At 37.6% G+C, this 13,617-nt stretch overlaps 1 protein-coding gene across 1 annotated transcript; it reads left to right on the forward strand.

Moving 5' to 3' along the window:
• The first annotated feature begins 4,936 nt into the window (after positions 1–4,936).
• On the forward strand, positions 4,937–6,755 carry LOC145053600 (uncharacterized). Its single transcript, XM_079001670.1, has 3 exons — positions 4,937–5,280; positions 5,844–5,867; positions 6,283–6,755. The coding sequence occupies exons 1-3, from the start codon at positions 5,085–5,087 to the stop codon at positions 6,582–6,584; spliced, it is 522 nt and encodes a 173-aa protein (XP_078857796.1). The 5' UTR covers positions 4,937–5,084; the 3' UTR covers positions 6,585–6,755.
• Positions 6,756–13,617: the final 6,862 nt, after the last annotated feature.

The raw sequence follows: 13,617 nt of genomic DNA on the forward strand, positions 1-13,617 counted from the left end.
AGTCCTTAGTGGGTTAAGTAAGCAACACTTAACCCTAGTTATCATTTGATGTGAAACCCTAATTTCACTTGGGCTTTGTGTTGGGCCATCCGAGAATAATCAAATGGACTAGAGTAATTAGTTGGGCTTTAAGGTAAGGCCCATATGAAGGATTGGGCCCAATTTGGAAAATTGGGCCATAGATGGGCCATAGTTAGGGCCGAGAGGATTGTATGATATTGGGCCCTTAGAATGGGACATGTTGGACTAGACTGGACATTTGGGCCTTAAGGGAAGTCCATGTAGAGGTTTGGGCCCAATTTAGAAAATTGGGCCATATGTTGGGCTTTGATCCCTAGTTGACTTTGGGCCTATGGATTGGGCCTTGGGCTTGGGTAAGCCAAGCTAGGGGTAATGTAGTAATTATCCAAAGCATGTATTTATAGTTATGCGTTAGAACCCAATTATTAATTGGGTGTTATTTGGTGTTGACAGTTCGGGAATCTGTCAACCAGCAGCTGGGGTGGAGTCTGCGGGACTTCAGCAGTGTGGGATTGTGTCTACGGGACTTCAGCAGTGTGAGGTGAGTTTCCTTCCAGTAGGAACAGGTCTACGGCCACAATGTCGGCCCGTTTAGTTAGCAGTAGTTCCGGAATTCAGTCCGATGCAGTAGTTCAGTATGCTTGGTGTCTTTGTGATACAGACATGGTATGAGTTATGTGTTCCGGACTATGGTCCGATGCAGTATGCAGTATATGTGTTTATATTACATGCTATGATTATGTTATGCTATGTTTAGTTAGTTCCGGACCTCGATCTGATGCAGTAGTTAGAGTGCTTGATGTCTTTGTGATTCAAGCATGTTTTGTGTTATGTGTTCCGGACTCTGTTCCGATGCAGTATGCAGTATATGTATTCATGCTAGTTGATATGTTTATGCTATGTTATGTTCAGTCAGTTTCGGACTTCGGTCCGATGCAGGGGACAAGGTCCCAATCAGTTCCGGACTTCGGTCCGATGCAGTTAGTTCCGGACTTCGGTCCGATGCAGAGGGAAAGACCCTGGTTAGTTCCGGACTCCGGTCCGATGCAGTTTCCGGACTTTGGTCCGATGCAGAGGGCAAGGCCCTGGTTAGTTCCGGACTCCGGTCCGATGCAGTTTCTGGACTCCGGTCCGATGCAGTTTTCGGACTTCGGTCCGATGCAGAGGGCAAGGCCCTGGTTAGTTTCCGGACTTCGGTCCGATGCAGTGGGCAAGGCCCAGTAGATGCTTTATATGTTATTGTATGGTATGTGGTAGTTTGGGGGAGCTCACTAAGCTTCGTGCTTACGGTTTTCAGTTTTGGTTTCAGGTACTCAGTTTTCAAAAGAGGAGCTCGGAGAGGTTGCAGTGCACACACCATTTGTTCAGCCTGGGATGTTTATACTATGATATATTTGACAGTTGTTATGATATTTTGAGATATATTGTTTATGATTCTTATACGACGTCGATGAATATGGTTTTATTACTGATTTAAAATGAAATTTTCAGACTGTATTTTCGTGATGTTACACCGAGTCCATGGCCTGACTCGACGAGTCTGTGAGGGTTTGTCCCGATAAGCTTGATTGTGTGATAACTCGACGAGTTGGGGGTCAACTCGACGAGTTGAGCTGGACTTTCTTGAGACTTCTGAGGAAATGAGGGGACTCGATGAGTCGCAAGAGTGCACTCGACGAGTCGGGTTAAACATGGACTGTTGACTCGAGTTTGACTTCTTTTGACTTTAGGGTTAGTCAACATGAGTAATGGAGACCATAGAGGGGTAAAATGGTCTTTTACCCAATTCAAGAGTTAGAGAGAGAAGAATAACATTTGGTTACTTAGATTCGAGAATCAAGTATTAATTAGCGATATTTACCCTATGTGTTAGGCGGTGGCTAGTTCGAGATTTGAGTTCGAGGATAATTGCTTGTGGTTTTGCAAGGTGAGTCTTCTCACTATACTTACCATGAGTGGTATCTTTGTATGACTGAGATGTCTTATGTGTTTATATTGAGTATTGTGATATCCTGCATTATGTCTATGTGATTTATTCCGAGTATTATTCTGTTCTTATTGAGTTAGGACCGGAGGGTCCCACTGAGACACATTGACCGGAGGGTCTTATTGTGTTATAGCCTCGAGTGGCTAAGGAGATATGTGTGGTATTGTGGGGAACTCACTAAGCTTCGTGCTTACCGTGTTATGTGTTATGTGTTCCAGGTTCTCTCAGGATCGCGGGAAGGCACCAACTTGATTGTACATACTAGTGAAAGAGTTATGTTTTGAAGATCCTAGATTTTAAATCAAACAATTATGGAGTTGCAATTTGTAAATTAAATAAATGAGATTTTTGTGAAATATGTTATGAGAATTATGCGATTTTAAATGAAAATTTTATTTGAAAATTTACGGTGTTACAATGACCACCATTTTGCACCAAAATGCCCATAAACTTGTATAAGAAGAGATCTAAGGGATGGAAAGCCAAGGTAAAGACATTTTTCCTCCAAATGAGTGCCAACACGATGTAGATGTTGCATCTACAAGCTTCTTCCCGTTCCAAGCCTCCAAATCTTCAAGTCTCCTTCAAGAAATGCACCAAACACACTCTTTTAGCCTCATACACAATCAAATAAGGTTTAGTTCACTTATGGTTTGATCTCTAGACGTGAAAGTGGCAAGGGTGGCTGGGGGGAAAGGACTTAAGGTCCTTTAAATAAGGTGCAAACCCAAAAAATTAGGGTTTTCATGCACGTCCTCCAGCTCGTCGAGTAGATTCTAGAATCCACGTGACTTTATCAGTTTCTATATGACGAGTTGGGGAAACCAACTCGTCGAGTAGGTCCAAAATTTAGAATATGAAAGCTTTAAATAAATACCTAGGAATCGGGATGTTACATTATATTTTAGCAAAAATATAACAGTAATGCATGAAAGAACAAAAAATTGTTAAGTGGTGTCAAGGATTGTGTTGAAATAAGCGTCCTTAAAAACAAACTTGTTTGTTATCGAGTGTTTGTTTCAAAAAATACAACAACTTTAAGCGTTTTTTTGAGACCGCCATAGTAGATTTGAAGTTTACCTTGAAACATAAAAAAGACATTAGTAGATGAGAGGAGGAGTGAACTTATGATATGTTTCTTATATGTCTAAGTGGTTGTATATATTAAGGTGTTGTTTGTTTTCTGGAAAAAACATCTTCAGACCTCTTATTGTTGCGCGACGCAGCACACGCGCAACACTTTTCATCTCGTAACTGTTTGTTTTTCAGAAGTCTTCGGATTAAAAAACATTTGTGTGTGTTCTTCCTGACACAACACTTGTTTTGCCTCTTCCTACCTCTTTCAACGTCTTCTTCTTCTTTTTTTTTTTTGCTAAAATATTGATTATATATTGCTGAAATCTTATTTCATATTTTTTTTTTCGTTTTTTTGTTTATTCTTGTTGAATTTTTTTTATATTGAATAATAATAATTTGTTGATGAAATATCATTATTTTATGCTAAAATATATTTATTTTTTGTTAAAATATAATTATTTTTTGCTGAAATATCATAAATTTTTGGCGAAATGTCATATATTATTAAATTTTCGGTATTAAAAAACTATTTTCGGATTATAGAATCAGTTTATCTTAAATTTTTAATATTTGTAGCAACATGTAAATGTTAAAAAACAAACGCGCTTCTTATTACAGTCTGCAGCCGTTTGGTCCACCTCTTCTACTGCAGATGGTTGTAGAGGTGGTCTGCAAACTTTATGGATTTTTGCTTCAAAAAAACAAACAACACCTAAATCTTATTTGCATCATTTTTACTATAAGAGTGTTCGAAAAAACTAGTTGGAAGTTACTAGCTGCTAGCTGAAAGTTATAACTTTTATTTTTATATGAATGTTCGGAAAAATAGTTGGAAAATTTTAAAATATATATAAAATTACATAAAATGACTTATCCAAAACATGTCATCGATTTAAAAATAAAAAAGGTAATTAAGTCAATTTGCAAAATTATAAAATAGCTTTTGGTTAAACGTTATTGAAGTGGTTTTTGTATTTTCAGCTTTTTGTTTTAGCTAAAAGTTAGAAGCTATTACTGTAATAAAACTTTTTTTTAGAGTTTTTTTTAAAAGCTAAAATGTGCATACCCAACAAGCCTATTTAATATTGCAATTGAAAATAATAATAATTTGATAGAACTAATGATTTGAAACCTCACATAATTATATTTAAAAAAAATTGACTTCTGGTTTGCATCTTGATAATTTGAACTTTGTATCTCAAACTGGTATCAAAACCGGAAAAAGGAACTAGCTAGACAGCTCACTTATGAATCCATCAAAAATATAAAAATACGAGTTTTTATTAAAAACATCCATTGTATCGAATGTATGTCTTGTGAAAATAAATCTACAATTTGTTGTTGCCGTAGTCATCATCGTCTTCTTTCTTATCAAAATAAATAAATATAAAAAAAGGAGCAAGGGCAAATTTGTTTTTGAAGTAACTTTTATATTCCATAATCAACTACCTAGCTTGGTCACATTATACATACCAAATTTAGCCAATTCGCCTCAAAATATATATTAAAAAAATAAAAGACACTCATAAATCGAGTGTAGACAAGACATGACTAGAAATAATGATATACATAAATAAAGAAAGAGACATAATAAAAAGACAAGTTTAGTGGATTTACGATGGCTTCACATGAAATGTTAGCCAACCTACATTTATGTTTTCACCATATTCATCGAATCGGGTCGGGTCAGGGGTATGTTGTCGGTGATCATAATAATTCATATTTGATAGCACCCGTAACTTCCATGTGAAAACGCACATCGATAATTTTGACTTTTGTATACACACTCATGAATGCGAGATCCCAAATCTTCAACCGAACACAAAATTCCTTCACTCAGTAGATTCTCATCAAGCTGTTAAAAAACCATGATACTCCCCATTAGATCTCACATATGACATAACTACTCACTACTCACCCATTACTCGCACCCACAGAAGAATAGCGATCTATAGAGGGAGAGAGAGAGAGAGAGAGAGAGAGAGAGAGAGAGAGAGAGATGACAAGGAGATCTGGATCATGTTTAAGGTGTTGTCTGGTGATTTTCGCAGTAGCATCTGCACTTTGTGTATCTGGTCCAGCTCTTTATTCGAGGCTTATAAAGGGTTTTAATTTGAAAGGAGGTTCTTCGATTTCTTGTGCTCCATGCGTCTGTGATTGCCCTGCTCCTCTCTCCCTTCTCAACCTTGCTCCTGGTAATTAAACCATCAATTGTGCTACTTTTATTATCTGATTATCATGGTTTTATCAGTAATTTGAGTGTATTTTGATTTTAGGACCTTTAATTTCTACATGAATTAGCGAATATCCAATTCATCATTTGTGTAGTTGTTCATGTAATTAGGTTATTTGGAGAACAGTCGAACACCCGTCTTCGTTTTTCTACCACTTAATTCCAGATTTCCCTCTTTTGATCTATTTCTCATCATTTTTTGTTCAATTAGACTGTTTTTGATCTGCGGTTTCTATATATTTGGAGTTATAGTGGAATCAAAGTATATCCAGTTCATATCCAGAGGAAGATCTCTGTTTTCAATGCTGTAGATTCTTTGTTTCTTGTTGAATGGAGTAAAAACTTTGAGGACTATGGACTCCATTATTCCGTAATCAATATGATTCATATCTTCCTGCCATTGTAGAAAGCTAGAATTTTGTGAAATGCCAAACATTCACTGAACTTTGATTATTATCAGTATAGAGAAATAATATTTAAACTTGATTTCAGCTACTGATTCTTATTTCTTGTCACATATTTCAGGGTTGGCTAATCTATCAGTTACAGGTAACTGTTTGTCCTTCAATTTTCTGCATTAAGTTAAAAAGACAAATGCATACCATATATAGCTTATCACATTAAATCTATTAAGTAAAAAAGAAACAACACTTAGCATATCAACAACAATATTTGCCACAATGACGATGCATAAAGATAATTGTATTTAAAGGTGTTTATCATGTAATGAAACTGGTTTTCAATTGTTTTCGGGTTCTAAATATCATGGATGATATGAGTCTGTACTCATCATTCAACAACACATTGTGTAGTTCACTTAAACTTTCATATACAATAGTTATTGATGATAGTTTATAGGGTTAAAATGCATGAAGTAGCAACATACTTTTGTTTTCATGTCATGTTATGTCAAATAGGGTCTCAATAAACTATATATATGACGATTTTGTTACCCAAAATTCAGATTGTGGGAAAGATGATCCAGATTTGAAGGAAGAAATGGAAAAACAATTTGTGGATTTACTATCAGAAGAGCTAAAACTTCAAGAAATAGTTAGTGAAGAACACATGAGGCATATGAACATAACATTTGGTGAAGCAAGAAGAGTGGCAGCTCAATACCAAAAAGAAGCAGAAAAATGCAACACGGCTACTGAAACATGTGAACAAGCAAGAGAGCAAGCCGAGGCAAAAATGAGACAAGAAAAGAAGATAACTTCTTTATGGGAGAGAAGAGCAAGGCAACTCGGTTGGGAAGGCGAATAACTTCATTACCAATTTTTGTGGATTTTTTTTACTTGAATTTGGTTTTTGGATCTATAAAAATGTTGTACTTTGTGAATCTTTATAGCTACTTATAGTAATTTTGTTGCAAGGGTGATCAATTTGCCCTTGAGTAATCATATAAATTGAATGATTCTTATTTGGTTGTCTTGATCTCAAATCTTATCTATATCTTTGTTATAAAAGTGACTTTTGAATCGTATGCATTTGAAATTTCCAAAACTATTCAACTTATTATCACGATTCAAGATTTTTAATTAATGATCATATTGGTTACTCTTAATTGTATTTTAGTTTTTTATATTTTACCTCCTATAACTCAACATTGCTTTTAACTAATTTATGATTAATTGGTTATGTTGAATATGAAGTTAATTTTAGTGGTAGTGTAACAAGTTATTATTTAAAAAAAAAGAATTCGGTTTTATAAAATCATTAATAACGGTAAATTTTTAAATGCTCCATTATAAGTTTTAAAATGTCGATTTTTGTAATTTATACAAACTCCATATATATATATATATATATATATATATATATATATATATATATATATATATATATATATATATATATAATATGAAGTTTTATTAAAGATATATAAGGTTCAAATGCACTCAAAATTAATACCGGTTATTAAAATTGAATTGCGTCAAATTATATAAAAACTAGTTTTTTATATAGAACCTTTAAAAGTGACATTCTTTTGAAAAATTGATACCATGGTTTATTATATACATGTAATAACCATGATATCATATGTTTTTAAACTAGAATTGTAAAACATATAAAAGACTATTTTTTACAAACCTCAAATCTATGCAATCTTTTTGAAGAACACTCACACATCTCTTGTATGCACTAGTGTGATAAAGGATACCTAACCGCTTAGTGTTGTCTTTTGATGGCTAGGGTGTCTTCACGATTTCTATAACCAAGTTATAGGCCGATTACACGAGTTTTTCAAATTGGACGATTTGATCGGAAATCTTTTGTGATAAAGGATACCTAAGCAAGAGAAATCCGAGACATAGATGGGATCAAACATGTCTAATTAAATTTGTTATTAGTGATCCCATAAATCTAGGAATTATATGACAATATATAATTGATAATCGATATCTACCGGGTTGAATGCAAATGGATGGGATAAATGATACCTAACCATTTATTTGTTTTGCAACTTGGATCCTTGACTTTGATAATTAATGTTTTTGGAAACTAAAAGGATATTAATTATTGAAGATTAAAATATTGAAAATACTAAATGAATTTTGTAGTTAAATAATCCACTCTCATTATCATTAATTATCATTTTTTAATGACTTAATAAAACAATAACATTCACTAGATACAACGTCAATGAATGGGTTCATGCCTTAAGAGACAATCTCGTGAGAGATATAAAATTGTATACACTTAAAGGTCCTAGTCCTAAATTGTTTGCTTTGAGCAATAAACTTGGACATGATACCTAGTAAAGACATCACTATGATGCTGAAGATGCTTCTAACATCAAGCTAGGAATAGTTATTCAGGACTTCTAGGAAGTCTTGGATATTTAAACATATATATGATGATATAACATGTCAAACAATATTACAATAAATACAATAATATTTTATTTAAAGCTAGTTTAAACATTGGAATAATGCAAGACTAAAAGAGTCACCTAGTGTGATCCAGGAGGCACATGTTTTATGGACTTAACACCTTTAAGCCTAATAAATATACTAAAGCTCACATAGATGGATCTTATTTCTTTTATGAAGAAACTAGACACTGGAATAGGATTTGCTCCTCTTATTTGGAAAGAAAGTCTGGAAGAGACTAGTACTTCTTATATCTACTAGATAGAACTCATACTTTCATATAACACTTAGGTACTTGGTACTTAAATGTTAATCTAATATTTATAAATGGCTTGCAGATATTTACTGAAGAGTAACCAACTGAGCACAAGCAAGATGGAACTACACTCTCAGAGTTTAGTTTATTATTTATGCTTAGAACATAAATTACTTGTAATGTAAATTAAACAATATTTGTTTTGGAACAATGAATGTTTTAATTTAGCATGTCTAAATTTATGTCTCAGTTATGATATTCAAATGTTTGATCATTTACTTAATCGTTTGTCATAACGATAATGTTCATATTTTGAAATGATTAACTTCTATTTATGAGACAATATCTCTTTATAGAATTATAAAGTAAATATCAATATTTAATTAATTAAATTAAGTTCTATATGCAAACACTTTTGACTTAGACTTGTTTTAAATCCAACTCATCTTTAACATTGTTATATTTATTATATAAATGACATTCACATATTCAAACTTCAAGAAATGGATCTTTGAAGGCAAATAATTTAGTTTATTTAACATATGTGATCCTTATTTATATATAAAGGATTCCTAATGATATTTTCACTAAAGTGTAGAGAAAATAATTAAGGAACTATACACTTTGGTGTATGACTTCCTTTATAATGAATGTCTGAGATTAAGCACTAGATACCAAATTAACTTTATTAACAACTATAGTAGTTTTAATTATATTGTAACATTCATTTTATTGAATAAATAAGTAGATAAAGATTTATAAATGAACAATAGTCCTAAAGTAAATAATATTTAGCGGGGTGTGGTGTTGGGTAGCCAATTGATACAATTTTAGAAGTTGGGGGTTAAAAGTGTAAGCTCTGGAGTGGTTTGTAAATAATTATGAAGGTAGGGACTGGTTGGTAAATTATTGGGACTTAATTTGAAGAGATTTGAGAGGCTTAGGGGTTGAATGGTAAGTTTTGGACCTAAAATGAAAGGAATTTATAGAATAAGGGGTTAAAGGGTAACTTTTGGATTTACATTGAAAATAATTTAGTGGGGAGGGACCAAAAGTGTATGTTGGCTAGCATAGTTTGAATTGGACACAGGATTTTGTAACACCTAGAATCAGGAAGACCAAGAAAGGAAAGAAAAGCCCTAAGTCAAAGGAATCAACTCGTCGAGTTCAAGGAAGAACTCGACGAGTCAGAGCGGGCTCTGTGTGGAAGAGTAAGTGACCGACTCGACGAGTCGGCGAGTCTGGTCTGGGTTGGGAAAACCTAATTTCGGGACTTGGTACCCTATTTATGTAACATCCATAAATTTTACACCAAATTTAAACTTTTCCAATCACAATGTAAACCCAAATAGTGTTTGTTTACAAATTGTTTTCAAATCATTATTCATCAGAGTGTCCCAAAAACAGATCGTAAGGATGAGGAGTGTTACGGTCACACCTTCGCCTTGCCACGATCTCCTGAAGGTCCTGAAACAATAACTGAAAACTGTAAGCCCAAGGGCTTAATGAGCTACCCCCAAAATACCAACACCACACTGATAATATCATAACAGTAATAATCAATCAATCAATATGCATATTGGGCCATCGGCCCGACTGGACCGCCCTATAGAGCCTACAGTCTAACTGAATCTACACCGAGCCTTCGGTATGACTGGACCGCCTCGTGGGCCTACATTCTCACCGGACCGCTCATAAGGTATTTTGGACTTCAGCACAAAGCAGGACCACCTCAACCCAACCCCCAATCAAATAAACATGTGCACATAATTATCATATGCTAGCATTCGTAACAGTCAAACCGATCTAGCAGATCAAATAGCATAACAACATCCATAATCAGGATACCGATCTAACCGAAATCTAACATAGAAACCATCCTAAACCAGGATGAAATCTAGCATATCAGTAACATAGCAACCATCCTAAACCAGGATGTATCTAGCATATCAGTAACGTAGCAACCATCCTAAACCAGGATGTATCTAGCATATCAGTAACATAGCAACCATCCTAAACCGGGATGCAAACCGTAAAGGGACGACCTTGGTGCCTTAGACCCTTTGATACAGTGAGGATAACTAACCTCGCAGATGTCGACTCGAAAGGTAAACTCCAACTCTCAGATCACTTGACACAAGCCCCACCTCCTATTATCATAGTACAACGTACTCATAAGTCCTTAACCTTTGAAGGCACTCCATAACCCACTAGTCAACCCCTGGTCAAAGTCAAAGTCCTCAGTCAAGGTCAATAGTTCATGTTGACCTCAACTCGTCGAGTACCCTCGGCTACTCGCCGAGTTCCTTGAAGCACATTGCAACTCGCCGAGTCATCGGGTGACTCGTCGAGTCCCTTCGATTCTCGGTCAAACTTTAAGGCCACCCATCGAGTTTCCTCCTTGCAACTCGATGGATGCACACGCATACAAACCCTGGAGAAAACTCATCCGACTCGCCGAGTTGTTCTTCAACTTGTCGAGTCTTATGGAAATCTTCATTAGACTCGCCGAGTTGTTCATCCAACTCGTCGAGTTCACAGCCATCTTCATGTGACTCGCCGAGTCCATTCAGTCCCTTTTCCATACAGACTTGATTTGAGCCTTACAGCGGCTCCAAATCACAGATCCAAGCTTCTAAGGCATGCTTATCACGTAAAGTTGCAAACTTTACGTGCATGCATGGCTATAAAGGCTCAAGAGGGACCTCAATCATGACTAAAACTGTAACTTTATGCTTCTAGAATCCAAGGAGGGTCCAGATCTGAAGTTACAACCTCAGATGTAGCCCATAGCTCATCTTACCAACTTAATATTCCATAAAAACCCTAAAACTCAACCAATAGAAGAGATCTTCAAAGAAAAAGGCGATTTGGGTACCTCTAGAAGATGATAACTGAGATAAGTGTTGATTCCCACACTCTACTTGTTCCAATCTCCTTCTCCTCCAAGCCTTCTCCCTCCAAAGATCCTCTTTTCAAGCTTCAAACACACAATGGGCACACACACACACACACATGTATTAGGGTTCTCAAGGACTCTCTAGAACTGTAAAGAGGCCCAAGGGAGGCTATGGTTCCTTTAAATAGGGTGCAAAACCCCGAGATTTAGGGTTTCATCTGCCAGCTCCTACTCGCCGAGTCCCAACATGGACTCGTCGAGTAGGTCACTTAAGTCGCGATCCCACCCCACTGCTACTCGACGAGTAGGGCCTAACCCAAGAAATCTTATTTAAAACAATACCTGAGAATCGGGGCGTTACAACTCTCCCCCACTTGAACTAGACTTCGCCCTCGAAGTCTGCTGGAATAAACAATGTCGGGTAATGCTCGCGCATCTCCACCTCCGGCTCCCATGTCCACTCGGATCCCCTCCGATGTTCCCACTGTACCTTTACTAAAGGTATTTCCTTGTTCCGTAGAATCTTCTCCTTCCTTTCCAAAATGGCCATAGGCCTCTCCACATAGATCAGGCGCTTATCGACCTGAATATCATCCAACGATACCACTGCCTCCTGGTCCATAACGTATTTTCGCAATTGCAAAACATGGAATGTGTTGTGGATCCGACTAAGCTCCTCCGGAAGCTCTAGCCTATAAGCCACCCTGCCAACCCTGGCAACAATCCTGAACGACCCAATGTAACGGGGACCCAATTTTTCCCTCTTCTTGAAGCTGATCACACCCTTCCAGGGTGAGACCTTCAGGAGAACCATGTCACCCACCTGAAATTCCAGTTCAGATCGGCGTCGGTCGGCATAACTTTTCTGCCGACTCTGAGCGGTCTGCAAACGCTGTCTAGTATGTTGTATCTTTTCGGTAGTCTGCAGAACTACCTCTGTCCGCCCCATTACCCTGTGCCCAATCTCACCCCAGCAAACTGGGGTTCTACACTTTCGGCCATACAACAACTCAAGAGGCGGGGCGCCAATACTGGAATGATAGCTGTTGTTGTAGGCGAACTCTGCAAGCGGTAGGTGGGAATCCCAACTCCCACCAAAATCAATAGTGCACGCCCTCAACATATCCTCGAGGGCCTGGATGGTTCGCTTACTCTGCCCATCTGTCTGCGGATGGAAAGCTGTACTAAAATGTAGTCGCGTATCCAGTTCCTCATGGAACTTCTGCTAAAAACGGGAAGTAAACCTGAAATCCCGATAGGAAACGATAGAAACTGGAATCCCATGACGAGATACAATCTCGCTGACATACATGTCGACCAATTTCTCTGCCGACGAACTCTCCCGTATGGCCAAGAAATGGGCACTCTTGGTCAATCGATCCACGATGACCCAAATAGCATCAAACCCCTTCGCCGTCCTCGACAACTTTGTAATGAAATCCATCGTGATTTGCTCCCATTTCCACATGGGAATCTCCAGAGGTTGCAGCTTGCCATGCGACCTCTGATGTTCGACATTGACCATCCTACAGGTCAAGCACCTCTCAACATACCCAACGATTTCTCGCTTCATTCCGGACCACCAATAACTCAAGCTCAAATCACGATACATCTTGGTGGCCCCACGATGAATAGAAAAATGAGACTTATGAGCCTCCTCCATCACTGTCTGCCGAACCCCTCCAGACATCGGAACCCATACCCTACCGTATCGGGTCAATAATCCGCGGCTATCCTGAACAAACCGGGAGCTCTCGCCCTTGATCCTCTCTAACTTCCAGTTCTCCGGTCTCATACCCTCAACCCGAGCATCCCTAATCAAGCTCACAAGCGGGGAATCCACTGCTATCCTCATACACCTTGCTGGGGTAGAAGACCCAACTGACTTGCGACTCAAAGCATCCGCAACCACATTCGCTTTACCAGGATGGTAAAGGATCTCACAATCATAGTCCTTGACCACATCCAGCCACCTGTGCTACCTTGTATTCAGGTTCGGCTGATCCATGATGTACCTCAAACTCTTGTGATCCGTATATATAGTACATCGGACCCCGTACAGATAATGCCTCCAAATCTTGAGAGCGAAAACCACCGCTCCCAACTCAAGATCATCCGTAGGGTATCTCGTCTCATGCGGCTTCAGCTGCCGCGATGCATAAGCTATCACTCGTCCCCTCTGCATGAGGACTGCCCCCAAACCCGAGATGGGTGCATCACAAAATACAACAAAATCTTCGACTCCCTCGGGGAGTGTCAACACCGGCG

Source organism: Lactuca serriola, chromosome 5 (genome assembly GCF_051521515.1).
Source record: "Lactuca serriola cultivar US96UC23 chromosome 5, Lser_US96UC23_V15, whole genome shotgun sequence".
Lineage (NCBI taxonomy): Eukaryota > Viridiplantae > Streptophyta > Magnoliopsida > Asterales > Asteraceae > Lactuca > Lactuca serriola.